The sequence below is a fragment of the Bemisia tabaci genome, chromosome 6 (assembly GCF_918797505.1).
Source record: "Bemisia tabaci chromosome 6, PGI_BMITA_v3".
NCBI classification, from domain to species: Eukaryota; Metazoa; Arthropoda; class Insecta; order Hemiptera; family Aleyrodidae; genus Bemisia; species Bemisia tabaci.
In genome coordinates this window covers 30,143,263-30,162,414 of record NC_092798.1, presented here as the reverse complement: position 1 = coordinate 30,162,414, position 19,152 = coordinate 30,143,263, and the positions used below count along the sequence as shown (strand labels likewise).

At 38.1% G+C, this 19,152-nt stretch overlaps 1 protein-coding gene across 3 annotated transcripts in view; it reads left to right on the top strand.

The window, feature by feature from the left end:
- Nucleotides 1-18,316, top strand: part of LOC109034438 (uncharacterized) — a 158,135-nt gene extending 139,819 nt beyond the window's left edge. For 2 of the 3 annotated variants that reach the window (XM_019047576.2, XM_019047577.2), the window contains exons 4-8: nucleotides 2,436-2,506; nucleotides 3,029-3,225; nucleotides 4,053-4,183; nucleotides 8,888-9,049; nucleotides 13,480-18,316. In XM_019047576.2, the coding sequence (XP_018903121.2) occupies nucleotides 2,436-2,506; nucleotides 3,029-3,225; nucleotides 4,053-4,183; nucleotides 8,888-9,049; nucleotides 13,480-13,644 (726 nt within the window). In that variant the 3' untranslated portion in view covers nucleotides 13,645-18,316. Of the gene's footprint in view, nucleotides 1-2,435; nucleotides 2,507-3,028; nucleotides 3,377-4,052; nucleotides 4,184-8,887; nucleotides 9,050-13,479 lie in introns of those variants that run through there. The other variant, XM_072301291.1, reaches the window with a different exon arrangement.
- Nucleotides 18,317-19,152: the final 836 nt, after the last annotated feature.

Below are 19,152 nucleotides of genomic sequence, written 5' to 3'. Positions count from 1 at the left end.
TTTACCCTCTTTACTGAAAAGTAGACAACAGGCCAGTTGAAATTTTGCTCTCATTGAGCGTTCAAATGTCTGTGTTAGGTCTGCGGAGATAACACATAAGGTGTCTTGCAATGAATCTGACGGAACCAAATTCACCAGAGAGTGAATGAGTAAATGAGTCATGAAACCTAGAATTTTTAGTACAAATAAGAGGCTAACACATACCTTTGTTATGGAGCAATGTGAGAGGTAGAATGTAGCGGTTTCAGAGTAGAGTGTTATAAGGAAGATTTATGAAACTGTCGGTGCCGCAAAAAATCTTAGACTTTGAAAGTACACAATTTTCTGCTACTTCAGATATCTCAGATTTTTTGACACCTAGTTAAACTCAATAATTAGAAGTTGTGAACTGACAGGGATGTGATGACGACATCGCTTTGAGAATAACAGATATTCTATGATCAAGGATACACTCGAGCGGTCCTTTTCATAATTTGCAGCGATGAGGTGGTGACAATTACGAAGGTACAAATCCCTGCGCTTGAGCTGCGCAAAATGCTCCAGTCGTTTATCTATGCTATTCAGCATAAAAATGCAAACCGTGTTGTAATTGGTGCTTGAGAACAACTGTGGTACACTAGTATAATGAAGCATTTTGCATGTATCGCAAATGGCAGATCTCCTACCTGACATACTTTAATTAACCCAAAAACACTAAAACAGTCTCTGAGGTAGCATGATAATTGGTCAAATAATTTCACAGCATTATACTTCAGAAACTTTCACAAACTTCACGAGGTGGGCAGAACGAGTCTGAAGACAAGACACGACATACTTTGAATAATTCCAAAATATTATGCTTCAAATTTCAGACAATTTCACAATCTTAAATTTCACAACACAATCTTAAACGAGGCGGATGGATTATGGAATTAATTATGGATGGAGGGAGATGGACGAAATATGAAAACACAAAGGAGTAAGCGAGACGCGAGAAGCAAATACGGGAGAGTAGTGTCATCTGATCTGAATCTGAATCGCGGCTATGTACCTACAGAAAATGAACATTGATCTTATTAAGCCAGAAGAGGGCCAAAGACGCCAAAACTCATGAACCAATTAGAGAAGGGCAAAAGGATGGCAATACTCTCCAGTACCTAGGTCAAAGACACATAACCTAGATGTAGGCGAATTCTACTAAGGTCTCCGAATAAGGTTATCACCGGTGGAAAAGTTTTCGGAAAACAGAACGCGAATCTTGAACTTTCAGAAGTAATTATAGGATAACTATAAACCGCATAGCAAAGAGAGTTTTAGGACTGTTATTTATTTCTTACGCTAATTTGCATTTAATCGTATTCACAGAGGCATAATGAGGTAATCAAAAAAAAAAAAAGTAAAAATGGCGTTTCGTGCATCGATGAGTTGGTGCGCCATTTGATCGCTTGAGCGCCCTACTATACTAGAGCTCTAGTGGCAAATCGAAATCAAAAAGCGCCGCCTATCGGCTGAGCGCTTAAAATTCATCACTGAGGATGATCACAGACGTTTTAATTAAAAAAAACATTGCACGTTACGTATGTGTCGCTGTCAATTAGTAATCGCCGCCGTTTACAAGCCACTGGTGAACAAATAAAAAATCATCAAATTCAGAAGAAAATGAACAGTATTAGAGTACAATTATTTCTCCTTTAATAAGAATAGACAAATTTTCCTCCGTAAAACCACAATAGTAACAGGCGCATTCAGGAGAGCGACAGAGCATGCACGTTGTGATATTTGTGACCCGAGATGAGTTTGGATCGAATAGGCAACTAAACTAACTCTGTGATGAAGCGTAGAGTATCTCCAAAATTGAAGGCGTTCCAAGGCGGAGATCGTGCTTGTAAATGCCTTTACCATCAAATATTCACTATGCCGATAAAAATTATGGCAATTCATCGAAACAGCATTTAATAGCTTGCTTTCCAGAGATTATTAAATGTCTGGAATTTATTTATTAATGTCTATACTAAAAGATGAAACACTTATCTTGATTACGAAGTTTGAATGGATTCTGATTTTATTTTTTTTAAAGAGGTAATCAGCCAATTTCGTCGCTTGACATTTTCATGGATCGTCCTCAAAACATGGATGGAAATCATCGAAATGTCACGTAGCAGTTAAAAATTAAGGCTATAATGCTGCTCTTTGAATATAATTGTGTGATAATCTCAGAGGATTTCTGGAATACTTCTTTTCCTTATCGAAAACCAAGAAAGACGATTCTTGGAACAGGAGCCGAATGAACCTGTTTGAACGTTGAAGGAGGATGCAACGATCAGAGATTACTTCATTATGATCAATTTTACAGACTGTTCCTTTTTAAAATCTATGAAATATTATTGAATTTATAGCACGATCAAAGGGTTAAATACATATTATTTTAAATGTGGTCTCTGTTTTCTACATTTCAGCTGGAGATCCTGTACAGCACTTCTGAGGAACTCAGTCGCTGGTACAAGAAAATTACGATTGATGCTTTCAGGTAAATTTTCGACAATTTTTTACGCCTAAAATTCTAACGACCTCGGTGATCATTAATTTTAAATACTGGATCAGTGAATTGTGAAAGTAGCCGTTATGATTTCGCACCGTTTTCCTCGTAAAACTCATCTGCATGAATTTTGCGGTGACGTTAAATACACAATCCCATTAATAATGTCACATTCACGCAGGTTCCAGGAACCCCAAATATTGTCACCATGATTTGATTAATGAACTTTACCAATTTTTTTAAAACACGGTCTGAATTATCATGACGTTCTGACTGTGACGAAGGAGATTTGTTTTATTTTTTTGTGCATTTATTGGTGAGATTAAGGCAGTAAACTGGCTGATTGCCGGTTAAATTCACTTTATTTTGAAATTTCTGCATTTATATGTTCGATTGGTATGTTGATTTGATTTTTTTATTCGTTTTGTATACCTTTCCAAATGACCGAATTTTTATTGTCCTAATGGATTATCATTGTTCTCCAATTTCATTTGTTGTTTCGATGATTCTCAGTGAGGGAAGCGTGTTGGTGGATTACTTTGTCGAACTAAACGAGCTGGGCAGGAGTGTGAACACTGCTGATCTGAAGCGACTTTTCCACAACAGCCTATTAAAATCGCCGTCAAACTCTAATCTTAAGGACACCTCTCAAAATGAACCGCTTCAAATGGGCAACTTTATGGTTGATCCTAAGCATATTGATTTTGTTGGTAAGCATTTATTGATATTGTAACTTGGGGAAATATATCAAAATAAATGAATACTTGAAAGGATTTTAGACTTTGAGTGGCTTGATCTTAGAAAGTATATTTTAGTATCATGCCCATTCATTTTTTCCTCCTCAATGGCATGATTACTCTATTATTTGAAAAAAAAAAAAAAAAAAAAAAAAAAAAAACGCTGAGAAGTGGCCCGAACTGTATGTAACAAGGTGGAGAAATGGTGCTGGGTCCACACCATTTCGTGGGGAAAACAAAGCCAAGAAATTCCAAAAATTAAAATTAGAGTCAAAATTAAATTTTTTGAACGCTAATGCGTATCAGTACGAAACTGAGTTACTGAGAGCTCTATAATTTGTTTATTTATTAATTTTCTGGTGTTGGAATATGGATAAACTATGAAAAAAAATTTTCAATGTCAAAATATTGCCAGCCACGCAAGAATTTACGTATACTTTCAACGAAAATTTGTAAATTGCATCAGGATCACCTTACATCAGTTTTACTTTGTTACTGATGATCGGTATCATCAACATTATCATTAGTATCATCATCGTTTCTATTCAACTGTATGGGCACACTATTTGCGAGACCTCACAAGATACCTCATTTCGCTTAGAAAAGTAAAGGACCGTACCCAAAAAAAAAAAGAAAAGAAAAGAAAAGAAAAAAAAATGCATCATCTTCATAAAATCATAGTCATAAAATTTGACTTGTTGAATATTAGAAGAAACGCGCAAAAGTAGGAAGTGAAATTAAATCGCTTGAATTGAAAACATTAAAATGGAACTGAATTAAACTCGTGTTCTGTATTACAGTGTTGCAAAGGCAAATTGTGCCTCAAGTTGCCATGGCGGAGGAGGACATGTGGCTCCCACAATGGGCCATTGCTGTCACGGTGGTTGGTCTTGGATCCCTCCTGTTTGTCGTTATTTTCGGAGTCTGCGTGGTAAGTTTTTCTCATTAACTGAAAGTTTGAGGGCCAAACTTCTATCGCCCATTGCAATCATAGGATAAAAGGCGGTGTGGTTACACGAATTCCCGAGTTCGAACCGTTGATTAAATTATGACACGTTTTTGTCTTGATAATGTTTGTATTAATGCTTTCATTATCCGTCTGATTTCAATAACAACGCCAAAACTATTGAAACAAATCGTCATCTCCCGGCCAATGTATCACAAGCGCCAAGCGACGTTTAAAAATTTCGCCGCCATTTAATTTTTTATAGAGAAATTGTTCAAAGAAGCTGTCCGAAAATTTCAAATTTTCTTCGTGCTGCCGATAAAATTTCGTGAAATTTTCAAACAGATTCAACTAACAATTTCTCTATATAAAAAAATAGCAGCGGATATTTTTAAACGTCACATAGCGCTTGTGATACTTTGGCCGGAAGGTGACGAAATGTTGATCAGAGGCGGATCCAGCAATTTGGCAACACCGGATTCCATCCATGTAAACCTATGTTAAATAATCGATTCTTATCGGAGCATCTGGCCCCTGTCAGAATCGATACATTTCCATAGGTTTAAATGAAGAAAAACAATGTTGATAATTTTCTGGATCCGCCAATGATGTTGATGGATATTTCGTCATATTAAATTATGAACATTTCTATTAACCTTGCTGGGCTGACAAATATAATTCAAGTCCTAGGTAATGCGCAAGCTGAGAGCGAATGAAGGTAACATGTGTCTTTCAATCTCATCGGTTCTTTGCATTTTCTTTGTTTCTATACACGCACTTAAATAAACATTCGGAATAAACGTGCATGTCTGCTTAACCTTGATGGATTCCTAGCGCCATAGAAAACCGACCGACATCTGTGTCAACTTGATATGATGAAGTGGCCGCACAACTGTCACCTCTTCTTATTTTTATTATTTGGATGAGGACTCCGGCTCTAATGTCTCAAAAATTTGTCCTGACACATTTTTGAAATGCGCGGTCGCGCGCATCACGGATTGATACAGAGCAACGGCTTGCAGCTTTCCACTCTCTTGAAGGTCAAAAGAGCACCGTGGCTTTTCAGCACATAACCGTTTATTTTGATAGCGGGACTAGAGATGAATGGAGGACCTTGAAATTAAAAATAGATCGACCTGCTTTTTTCCCGTACTCTTGCATTGTTTTTAAATAGAGAGGAAATAACATAACGCAATGAGAAACTGAGAGTTAATAGTTGAGAGTTTAAAGTGAGGGTGTTTGGACGGAGATAATCCTGAATTTTATTGCGTGTAGCATATACGTTTTCAGGCAATTTATTAAAATGAATTAGTGAGAACAAAAACCAACCCGGTAACTCTAAAATCCTCAATTTTCTTTAAGGACAGTCAATTTTCATAAAGGTCATTGTAGTTAGCGAATCTGTTCCAACTTGGACCTTTAAAGTGTCCTTAAGTACTTGTCTTTCGGCACCAAAAATGTTCTTCTTGGACTTGCTTCTTCACCTACTTTTCAGTTTTGTGAGCGTCCTCATTATTTTCATTTTTTCGAGTTGATGTGTATTCGTTCTTACTGATTCAAATTTGGTCGATTCTGAACTTATCTAATAGGAAATATAGCAGTGAGAGGTCTCTAAAACATAATGCATTAAGTCATCACAACCATTAGACCCATGATATAAGATCAACGTACTTCTTTCAGTGTAAGCGGAAAAAGAGGAGGACAGAAAAAAAAAGTAGGTTAGGGTCTTAAACATAGCACTTTCATACTTTAAAACATAACCTAAAATATATTACTCACATTGTAAATAGGTAACGTAATAATATTGTAGAAAAGTTGCTTTCGTTGTAAAGTCTACAGATAACTTTGATATATTCATGACGCGCTCATATTTTTCGCCGCCGAAAGAGCAATGGGAACAAATCAGTTTCGAGGCGCAAATGATCGATTGTCGATATTTCTCCATTTAAAGCTATCATAAAAAATCGATTATTGAGATGTTCGTTGCGTACACCCTGTTTATCGATCATTTTCCGTAGGTTTAAATGGCAGATCACTATATATCGCAAGGCAAGCCACGCCACTGGAACAAATCTCGTTCGCGGTTAACACACTTGAATATAGGTAATGTGCAAAGATAAAAAGCTGACGGTTGAGGCGAGGGAGCTGGACACAATCAGAAGAGAGCGATCCAGCTTTTTCCGCTTGACCGCTCTGGTCCATTTCCAAGCGGGGAAAAATCACAAATGCTCTGGACAACCCTTTCTCCGCTATTGGAGCCTCTGCAAACGCACGTGAAAACCGTGGTCCATAATTGGCAATTCTGCATGTGTGGAGCCGGTGGTCAGCACGAGTCGAGATAAACAACTGGCTCTCTGAGCAGCGGAGTAAGGCATGTCCAGCATGTAACGAGATTCGCACGAGATGTAATGCACTATTTGATAATAGCTACGTAGACTGAATCGTGCCGCCCGTTAGAGCACACTCCTCGGGAAGCTGCCCTAGAAAGTGAAAGCGGATACCGCCTTTTGCTGGATGTTTTGCAAGCCGCGTGTGACGGTCAAGCGTGTCCACCTTCCTTCTTTTTGCATGGATATTTAACTCGAGTTTTTGAAAATTGAATGGGTCTGACCCAGAAATGTTGGTTTCAGGACATTTTGTCAACGATTTTTTGTCCGCGCACCTTTTTTGTCCAGTAGTTTACGCCCACACGTAAAATAAGCAACAGTGACTTGGTCCAAGCGTTATATTTTAGTTGGCATGTAAAATTATATTGACAATATGGAAATGAGAAATTGAGAGAGAAAAGGGTGCTGTTATGGTCGCTCATTTTCTGAATGAAATGTTATTACTTTCTCCTTTTGAATCACCTTTTTAAATTGTCATTGGTGAATATTTGGTTTTATTTCTATCCTTAAAATATTCGATGCACAATATACCTTATATATGTATAGGTATTTTTTTATTTGTTTAATTTTTTCTTTACGAAATTATTACTTCATTTTGAAAACATTTATATTTTTAAAACGTGGCAAACATTTGTAAAACCTTTTCCAAGCGACATTAATCTCAATAAGCCGCAGTTGTGCCGACAGAAACTGCAAAAATGAATAAAAGAGGGAAAAAAACCAAGGAGCACCTAATCTTTAGTTTTAACCCATTTTTACATCGATCTTTCAGAGTCAAATACGTCAAATTTTGAGCGTTCGATTGCGCGTACACCTCGCTGCAGCACAATAGAAGCACAAAATGTAAAAGAAAAAATTAAAGTGCTTTGGAAATCATAATTTGAAAACAATATTTAAAAAAACACTCATTATATTATTATTCTCCTTTGATAAAGTGATACATATTTTTTCCCATCGATTTAAATGAGAATAATCAATGCAAAGTGTGCAAACATTTCAAAATCCTGAGTTAAAAAACGCTGACTATACGAGTATAAATATTAAAGCCTAAGAGAGCGGAGCGGCGTGCTGCCAGCGCGAAAGGCTCACTATCACCTACAAACCTAAGTGGATACTTCACGCATTGCACAATGCTTGAAGTATCCACTTAGGTTTGTAGGCGCCAATGCGCGTTTTGCGCTGGCCGCCCGCCCGCCGCCGTGCGGCGGCGCCTGAAGCGACTATTTCACAACAGAGGTGTTGCACAGTATTATACGAAATTGAATGTATTGAGAATGACAGGCATCCTTTAAAATTACAGATCTTTCCTCGCAAAATAAATCAAGATACTTATCGTGCACAGGAAAAATCTAAGAGCCTTCAGCTGAGGCAAATAAAGAGGTTTATCCGGTTCAGGTATAACAAAGTGGAAATTTCTTGAAAGATAATTGAGTCCTGTTACACCAATGAGGTGTAGAGAGTTTTAGTGAATTTTTCCTCATGGAATTGACGCTCCCCCATTTTTACCAAAACTCTTAACTATATATTATTTTCCGTTGGACCAAACAGACAAAACAAAAAAACAAGCAAACCCTCATTCTTCCAAGACACTATACATTTTCATCCAAAAACGTCGTGAGCAATTGTCGTTTGTATTTACGTGTGGGCCAATTAACTTTGGGTCTCAACTGGCACGTGGACCAAAACTCCCGTGCCGAAAAAACGCGTGGACGTAAATTACTGGAAAAAAACAGGTGCGCGGACAAAAAGCGTTGACGAAATGTCCTATAACCGAAATGTTAATTTAATTGCAACTTTGCGAATTTTAACCGGATAAGTTTTGCACTTATTCACAAACAAGTAAATACTTCATATCACGGAGATCGGCAGATTGAGGTTGAATTTAAGACCTTTTTGTATGCTCATCACAGTATTTGTGCAATTTTACCCCTGAGAAGTCTATTTTATTTATCTGTTTCTCGTGAGTGCAACAGCTGGGTGATGATTGTAATCGATAGACAAAGCAATCGATAAAGAAGACTAAGAGAAAATATAACGATCCTGTCGGTTGAAATAGACTCAGGGGGAAATGATGGACTAATCATAGGGTCTCTTGTAGATGTAGATTGCTAGGTTTGCCTTTTGTATTCTTTGTCCATAGCTTTGTCAACTGATTTCAATAATCAGCCCATTACACTGGCAAATCAAGAGGAATCAGAGGAGAGAATGAATACATTTCCATAATATATTTTATTATGTGTTGGACTTTAATTTTTAAACTAAATGATTTTCACACATACGCTTTGTATTCTCCTCCCTCCAGCTGATAAGTAGGAGCAAGAACACCAAAAAGCAGCCAACACCAATGACGGAGGACATGCTCCACGAGCTGAACAAAAACCATATGAACGGCGTAGATAATTATGGTGCTTCGGAGGACATCTATAACATGGAAGACGTCTGGAATGATACGAGCATTAAAAAGGTAATTTCGTCTATGCAGATCAACCCTAAGACCTTGATATTTTGTGGTTTCGCTGAAAATTCAGTGACTTCCTGCTTTTCTGTAAATCTGTATCATCTGTATTTTATTCTAAAATGAGAGTCTGACACCTTTTCAGCTACAGCACTGGCGCCGAATAGAAACTGGCCTTGACGGTGCAATTGAGACTGTAGGCAAAACGGTAGTTCAAAAACCTTTCCTAGCTATACCAAAAGGTCGTCCACAAAATTTTGTGGTCATGAAAGTCGTTAAAGTATTATTAAAGTGTGCGTCATCAAATGAGGATTTGTTATTTTACTTATTTTCTTCTTTATTTTACCCTTTACCTCAGTCAAATCTAATCACAGCAATGGCTTGTGGTATTATTTTGGCTCTTCGTGGCGAAATATAACGGAAATCAAAGTATGCTGAAGATGGGAACGCATTCTTCGAAGACGTTGAAAAACGACGTATATATTTTATGCATTTTATTTCAGATCGCGATATTGCACCCTGCCGTATGGGGGACTGTACTCAGTACTGTCACAGGTTTAGCAATCCTGCGGACCCCAGCTGGTAGCCCCTGCCTCAAAGGGGGGTGGAGATGGTCACCGGCTTCATGGCGTAGGAACCACTCATCAGAGGGGCAGACAGGGCTCATAGCTGTGGTGAAAGCAGCCTGTCTAGGAGACGGTACTCCAAAATCAAACCCTGGTCCTCCAGGTTGGGGGTTGGGGCATCGGGCTAACTCCCCGATACCCGGAAAAAACTTAATGTTAAAAAGCCTAATAAAGATAGCCTCGGTGATAATGGAAAAAAACGGATTTTGCGACACAAACTACGGAAAAGGACGATGGTTTTTGGGACATGGAATGTACAGGGCATTTCTAATAAATTGACAGAGGTTATATCGGAGGTAAAAAAGTATAATGTAGAGGTCGCCGTGTTAACAGAAACGAAAAAGAAAGGCACAGGATCAGAAAACTTAGGTACTTATGATCTGTTCTATAGTGGTGTCAGTAAAGATCAACGCGCACAGCAAGGAGTCGCCATACTTATCCGGAAAAGTTTGCGTCCGTCTATAACTACTTGGGAAGCAGTAGACCAGCGGATCATCAGAATGCATCTTACACTGCATGGTCACAAGGTGGCCCTGTTAGGAGTATATGGTGTGAATGATGATGCTCCCGTCAATCTAAAGGATCAGTTCTTTGAGCAACTCAACGACGAGGTTCTGCGGGTTGGAAGGACAAGGGAGGTCATTATCATGGGAGATTTGAATGGTAGAACCGGACGAAGGAATGGTTCTAAAATTGTTGGACCTTTCGGTGAAGAGGCAATGAATGACAACGGTGCACGCATCATTGATATGTGTAAACAAAACGAGTTGAAAATACTGAACGGATTCTACCAACATCGAGATATCCATAAGTACACATGGGTTCAGCAAACTCGGGGGCTGAAGTCAATCATCGACTACGCGGTCACCAGGCAAACGAGTACCATGAAGGTTCAACAAGTAAGAGTTTGCCGGGGGTTCTCCTGTGGTAGTGATCACCATTTTCTCAAGGCGGAGATCGCATTTCCGGTTAAGTATGGGCTGCAGAGGAGTACCTTGCAACATCAGAAGTGCCAGCCACAAGGAACGAAGATCGAACAAGTGCACTACAACATCGATAGCTTACAGCATGAAAGCGTGAAAGCGCTCTACAGGAAGCGGCTGGATGAGAAACTGGGAGTAGAAACTTTCGATACTGCAGAAGAGTTGTACCAGTTCATCAAAAGTTGTATACATTCAGCTGCGAGGGAAGCCCTGGGTGTGTGTAATGAGAGCAAGGATGTACAGAAACCCTACTGGTGGGACAAAGAGGTAGAGGAAGTAATTGAAGAAAAGCGTAGGAAGTACCATGACTATCTGGCTTCTAGGACTGCAGACACCCGCGGCGCGTATAGGAAAGCCCAGGCGAGGGTTCGTCTTTTAATCACCAGGAAGAAAAACGAGTCTTGGGAGACCAACTGCTCAAGGATTGACACATACCTGGGGGGAAGGAAGAGTGCTGAGAGCTGGAAGCTGATCAAAGGCCTAAGAAGGGACATGAAACGGGACATTATATCTCCGATAACAATCTCACAGCTTGACGAACATTTTAGTAAATTATTGACGGAAGGACGACCAGAGTTTCAAACGGGGAATGCTGAAAATATAGTCGAGGATCACTCAATGGAAATTCGAGTTGAGGAGGTGGTCAAAGCAATCAGGGAATTGATGAATGGAAGAGCTCCTGGGCCAGGAAACATTCCAGCCGAGTTAATTAAATGTGGGACTGGCAAGTTGGTTAACCATCTCAGGGATTTGCTGCAGAAGTGCATTGATGGTGATGACATCCCGAAAGAATGGAAAGAGGCCTGGATAACAGCGTCGCACAAAAAAGGAAGGAAGGATGACTGTGGGAACTACAGAGGGTTAGCGGTAACAGGAACGATAAGTAAAATTTATGGAAAAGTGTTGAAAGCGAAGATCGAAGAAGAGTGGACCCCGTTCGAGGCGGAGGAGCAAGCAGGTTTTAGGGCTGGTCGGTCTACCGCTGATCATCTGTTCTGTGTTACCCAGTTAACCGAAAAGAAGAGAATTGTTGGCCAGGAGCTTCATTTAGTGTTTTTGGATATTGAAAAGGCTTATGATAGTATTCCTCTTGTGAAACTTTGGGAAGTCCTAGAAGAAACTGGTTTTAGTAAGGGACTTATTGGGGCAGTCAAGCAGTTTTATCGGGGGGCTTTTGCTAGAATTAAGTGCCAAGGAAGGCTTTCAGACGGTTTTTTTGTCACCAAGGGGCTTAAGCAGGGATGTTGTCTGTCACCGACGCTGTTTAAGATATATCTAGAGCACGTTCTGAAGGAATGGAAAAGAAAGTGTGCCGGCATGGGCGTCCCTCTGAATGACCAAGAAACACTGTTCACGCTATGCTTTGCTGACGACCAGGTAGTCATAAGTCAAGATCACGATGACGCAGAGTATATGACCCGGAAGTTGGTGGAGGAGTACCGCAAATGGGGCCTCGAGGTTAGTGTCCGTAAGACAAAAAAGATGTCAGTCGGAGGTGCTCAGCAAAGCATAGTCCTGGAGGATGGTCAACATATAGAAAGTTGCGAACAATACAAGTACCTGGGGGTGAAGCTGACTTCGGATGGGAAGCTGGATCAGGCCATTCGGGACCGTAATCTTCTAGGAAGGAAAGCCATCGCCATGCTTAATGGGATCCTTTGGGACCAAAGGATTTCCAAAGACAACAAGAAGAGAATTTATAACTCGGTTGTCAAGCCTATTATCACCTATGGCAGTGAAGTGTGGCAGTTGAAGAAGCGGACCCAAGAAATGCTCAAGGCGACCGAGATGGATTTCTGGCGAAGATCGGCTGGAATCTCGAGGAGAGAACGTGTCAGGAATGAACGTGTCCGAGAGATAATGGGCGTTGAGGGGACGATTGTGCACGATATCATGACCAAGCAATTGGTATGGTATGGGCATGTGCAGAGAATGGCTGATACCAGGTTGCCGAAGAAGGTGTTGGAGTGGGTCCCCCCAGGTAGGCGACGGAGAGGGCGTCCAGCCAAACGGTGGGTAGAGGGCATCCATGAAGAGATGGAGAGATGCCAGCTTCCGGAGGATCTCTACCATAACAGATTCCTGTGGAGAATAGGCGTCGCAGAGCGCCCAAGCGCGCCGTAAAAGCGGCTCATACATACATACATATTGCACCCTTCTCGTATATTTTCTATTAATTAAAAAAATTGCCAACTGCTTTTCTCAAAATCGTAGGAGATTTTTACTCTTTCAAAAATATTAACAGAGAATTCCAAAAGGACGTCATCTCAGCTGGTATTCTCCTGCAAAAATAATATCTAATTGAAAAGTTTAATTCTATTGAACTGACGCCCTGAAATTTTTCAAAAAATGTTTCAAAATTGTACCTACATACCTACAACAAACCCAATTTCTCCTAGAGAAAAGGAGGGAAAGCTGCGTTTGATCAAATGGATCACATTTTACATAAAGGAAACAAAAGCATTCTAAAGTTGCTATAGTACTTTGCAACTTATATTCTTCGCAATGATATTACTAAAATCACGCTAAAAATTAATTTACGAAGGTAATTTTCTTTTTGAATTTACAGTTTATTGGGATTAAAGATTAAACTTGTTTTGATGATAAGTTTACAATTGCAAGGTAAAAAAGTTGCACAATCTGAGTGCCACTGGAGTGCTTTCGGCTCCATTTTGCAAAATGCAATCTAAATTATTGTCGCATTCTCAATGTTCTGAATTTATTTAATTCCCTACTTGTTTTTTTCTTGCGATATTTCCGAGTTAAGTTAATTCGATTAAAATCGATGAAGGAATAACTGTTACAATTGGTGAATTGTTTCCTGTTGCAGCGTTCCTCGTACGAGACGAGTATGTCGAACCTCTACGACAGCTGGCGATCTGATTGGCATGGCTATAGTCACTATTACGACGGCAGCAGTCACAGCGGTTACACGCATCGACCTCCGCGGGCCGACTACCTTTCCAGGCACCCGGACTACGACAACGACTTTTGATTTCACCCTTTCGAGTCGTCTCTTTAAGACTGTTCTGCATTGCCATTATTTTCTTCTCGACTTAAAGCTAAATATTCATACCTAAATGCTCGTTTCAGTCTTTACGTAACAAGGCTGAACCACTTGCGAATGCCCCCCCCCCCCCTCGGATAAATTTGGAAAAATTAGTATGAAAATAAAGTGTGCGAGCAACACTTTCATTGTTTCTCAATGTTGAGAATTAAACTCTGCTCTCAGTTTTGCCGCGCTTCGTCAATAAATTCCAGTCATATTCTCTTTGTTTTCTTTTCTCATTGAAGAGGACCAGATGTTTTCTCATTCTCGAGAATTTGCGCAATTCTTACTTGAGGATACTTTCTAAAAAAAATTATTTTGCAAAAAATTGGTCAATTTCCCTACAAGTAAATAGAGAGCAGATGTTTTAAAACTTCGCGTTGGGCTACAAGGTTTGGGAGGTTCTATTACCATCGATTTGATATGTTAGGAGGGACTCATTCATTTATTTTTGTTTTTTACTTATTTATTTTTATTTGGCTATTGGTCCTTTCTTTTTTGAGTAAAGAACCATCCGTCCTTCAGTTATTGGGTTCCAAAATTTGCTCTGAAAAAATTTCTGAAGATTTTTCAAATTTTAACTTATTTCCCTCCAAAATATATTATTTCCTAATGATGTTCGCATTCGATTCGTCAAGCACGGCCCCACCCCAATTCTCAAAAATTAATAAGTTGATTTTTTTTTTTGCAATAATTTTATGAGGTTCAAAAAAAAGGAACTCGTAAAAAAGTAAGAAAATTTAATTTAAATTTAATTGTCTCTTACTAAATTAGTGATACACTTTAAACCTGCAAGTGCCTAGCTCCTTTTTATTAAATTTCTTTCTCACGCAAAATGGGCCAGTGCTTTCGGAGACGAAGTGAGTATCAATTACCGCATTGTGAGCATCTACGCTCTCAAACCTCTTTAATTTCTGTTCTTTTTTATTGATATGCGAAAGCTTCTAAGGTTGTCATAATATGTAAATAATGTTTTGTGCCCTTTATTGGTAATGAGTATTTGAATGTAGTTGTTCTATACGTCTACTTCAATATGCTTTTAAAGTGTATATGAAGCTGTGATATTTATTACGTATTGCCTGTTATATTTTCTTTGATTTTTTTGAAGCTCGAAGACAAAAAAATTACAAGATTAGAATATGTCTTAGACTGTCATGAAAGAAATGCTAAAATAGCGTTTTTAAAAAATAGGTTCATGTGAAATAAATTCGAGACTCTCCACTAGGAGGCTTGGAACCCGCAAGAAAAGGTTTCATTCGGGAGTACCGCCGTACTTATTATTACGCAACGAACGTAGGTTGTCAACTGGAATTCCTCCTATCCTCTTGGATCTCACTGTGGAGGAATACCCCACTTTCCATAATACTATAATAATATTTCACAATATCATAATGACACCAATATCTTTCAGGCTACGGACGACGTATGTTTCGTGAATGATAACGTTTATTCATCATGACGCCATATTGTAGTCTGTCATATTTGTTAATGTTGATTTAATGTAAATGGACACTTCTATAATCGAAGAATGTGACTTATTAAACAATGTAGGGTTAGTTTTATTTTTTAATCGCTCCAGTCCGAGTAAATTGAGATAGATATCTGGTGACGACCAAGTTTGATGATATCTGCTCGCAGTTTGCTATACATAGCGTTTTTTGCTCGCGTAAAGATAACTTAAGCTGTATGAGTCGAAATTATCGACTGCTGCGAATAAAAATCATCGATATCCTGGATAATACTTGAAAAAACAGTACTTCTATAATTAATGAATAAAGAAGGTGTTACAGTATTGTTAATACTGCCATTAAAGTTTTAAAATTGTGTAATGACAATGACATAATGGCATCATTGACAGCGTTCTGTCAAATTTCTCTCAAATTTCTCTCTTTGAACTACCCCTTAAAGAATGAGAGAAAAAATTCAAAGATTTTGCTCAAAAAAGGAAACTTTTTTGCATATTAAAGTGAAATTCCGTCGAGGAGTCCATGGTAAACTATGCAAACTTATAATCCGGCAAATTTAAGGGCCCAGAATCACTAATCGATGAAATATAGTAAAAAAGCTTATTTATTTCTATACACTGTTTACTCTTTGTCACAGTATTCGCCCTATTTTTAAAATCTTCATTTCAGCAAAATTCTTTCAGGATAATACAGCAAATGGTTAATAGCTTATCTGAGTTCATACCTTTGTGCATATCCAAATCATTTTTTTCTTTCAATGAAATTTCAACATTTTTACGGAAAACTGAAAGAAAATATACCAGTTGTTTATTTAGAGAATATAATGAGATCTAACGAAAACTTATATTGTTTGTAGTTGAGATGAGCAGGGCTCTAGATGCGCCATTAATAATGTTTTCGGCACAGACTTGTCCCAGGAAATAGTGCCTAAAAATGTGTAAGAAAAAATAATGTTTGATAAACATTTGTACAGTAATATCGTATTCTTTGTCTGCTCAATTGTACAGTAACTTGCTGTAAGTGTTTGTAATTTTACTTTTTATTTTTTATCTTTTCAGAATTTGTTTAGAGAGCGCTTGTGTAAAAAATATATGACCTACAATTAGGAAATGTGTCTAGTGTAAATTCTTCGTAGATTTATTTTATGAGAATGTAGAGAAAAAACTTACTTAGATAGAACTGTTGTAAATTAACGTTTCAACAAACGGTTGAATGATAGCCAGATGGGAAGGAGGTGCGATAGATGCTCTCAGGAAAGAGATGCTTTCGTCGTTCGGGTGGAAGAAAAATAATTTACTTTTCCCTTCATGGAGGGCGAAAGTCATCTTATTGCGGAGTTTTGACATCATCTTTTAAATACTTTCTGCGGAAACGGTACTAAATTTTTCAATGACACACTATTATTCTTCTCTTAATCTAATATCGACGGTTAAAATACCAGACCACGTATCTCGGTTTGCGACGTCGCAGACTTCCTGTCTTACTTTATTTTTTAGATGGAAAGCTTCACAACGTCAATTCTTGACAATTGTGAAACTTTTGAGGGATGATATTGGTTTGTTCTCCTTCACAAAAATAAAATGAGAGCGGAAATTTTTGAACACCGCAAACGAGATACGTAGTCTGATAGTTTCATCGTCGTCGACACGTCTGTCCTGCCGTGCTAAGGAAAAACGCCGTGTGAACCTTCAGACGTTGCCAAATTTCCTTCGATAAAAATCGAATTTACTGGGAAAATTGTGAATATTTTTTTCCAAAATTTTCAGGCAATTTTGTACGCAATGTAATATAAAATATCTGAAAATTTCAAAGAAAAACATACACGATAGTCGTCAAAAAAACTTGTTTTATCGAGGGAAATTTGGCAACTCCCGAATGTTTATACGGCGTTCTTCCTCAGCACCGCAGTGTTGCACAGTTTGTAAATTTGATTTTAAAATTAGCTGTGTTATTTTCATGGTATCTAACAATGCGTTTTGTTCCCGTCAATAATCGAATACCAATTGTAGTTTAACGGTCTTGGAGTAGAATAAGGAGAATTCTCGTGCAACAAATGGACATGTTTCTCCTGAATTGCGCGCACTTTTGTGCTCAATTTTACACTTGGCGGATACCTACGGTTCTCTCTGAAAGACCTCACACCCCTCAAAATATCCTCCTCTCAGTATGCAGAAAAAAAATTGAACATCAAAAGAAAGTAATATTTTAGAAATAACTTGAACATAATTAAACGCACCACGACGGATTTGCACCAATTAAGTCGCGTTTTATACTCTATTAAATTCTGTCCAACTGGCATGTTCAACCGCTTGAAAATACTCATTCCGTGTTCACTCTAGTCAAATTTTACGTCGATCTTTTGACGCAGGTCAATCACATTTGATCGCATCCCTGTAAGTTTAAGATTTTTGTGAACACAGAGAAGCATGTAATTCTGTAAAATTTTATTTGTACGGATGTATCGTCCATTTAATGGTTAATATTGTTGTTAAATATCCTTTTTAATTTGTTTCTAATTTTAAGACTTTGTAATTTGTATAGCCCTTAGGTATTGCTATCGAAATAAATCTGTCTGAAAATTTTACGGTATTGCAATCAGTCTTACTTCGATTACACAATAATTTAAATCATCTCACGAATAAGTGACCGATTTTAAGTTCACTGAGTTTTTTTCAATACTTGTTATTGAGAATATCTTCAACATGCCTCCCCAAAAATTGGTACCCAAACATTTGTGATTATGATTTTTCAATTCCCAACAAAATTCATTACAAATTAAGTCAGTCATAATAGGCTAAACTTTGGAGGAAAAACTTGAAAACTCATCAATTTTAAAGAAAAGATGAAACTACACGAATATATCTACATCTCTATTGGAGAGAAAGATTTTGCTTGCTCCACATCTCAACAAACTGAGGTTGCCGAAAGATTACCTACCTCTCAAATTTTGTCCGCAACTTATTTGACGCCTTGCTTATTTAAATAATATGAGGAGAAATTAATTTGCAGTATGAATTTGCCACTGAAAAGAGGCAATGGCCTTTGATTTTTAAACTTTAAAATCTAATCTAATTTTCAGACATTTTCCATTTTGATCTTTCTCAGCAGAAATAAAAAAATTAAATGTTTATAATTATTTTTTCACTGTTCATTTGTTCTTGGAATAAATATTAATTTTCAAGTATAAATTGTAATTCATGTTTTCATCTTTGGCGATAAATGCATTATTTTTGCAGTACCCCATCGGCGCACTGTGAGGGCGAGAGAGAAGTTTCGAAGAGATATAAAGAGGGAAGAAGGAAATGGGGAAAGATAGGTATTTTTTCCTTTTTGTCAGTAATTTTGATAAAAGTTTTCTCTCCAGGATAGGTCAGGACAGGTTTTCATAAGTCCTAAACCTCCTATCAGAGACTTCAGTCTGTAGTTACCTAAAGTTCCCTCATTTGGAATAAAAGCTATTAAATCCTCTGAAGAAGATGAAGAAGAAGAAGAAGAAGAAGAAGAAGAAGAAGAAGAAGAAGACGAAGACGAAGGAGAGGAAGAGAAGATTTTAAGGCTTTTTTCCCGCAGAAACCTCTCTACCAACAGCTATATACCCTCATTGTACTCCATGTTACTGATTAACACCAATGAACGCGCTATGACTGTTCTTATATTCGGCGCAATGTGCTTCTCATTTTTGAAGTTGCTAAAGATTTAAGCACTGATTTAGTTACTGATCTAGTAAGCGAAGGATACGTGTAAAAGCAAAGTACGATGAGAACAGAAAGCTCTACCGTTGGAGCAATTTTCTTTGTATAATTTACTTACATAATAATATACCAATACGTAATGATATTATATACTTAAAACGGAAAGACTGCATTGGCTGGCGCTGTCACGCTCAAACTCTGAGAGCGCAAGGAAAATCGAAACGCCTTCAATTTCTATGCACGCAACTCAGATATCCGCAGCGCAGCATTAGTTGCATCAAGACGCCGTTGCTATC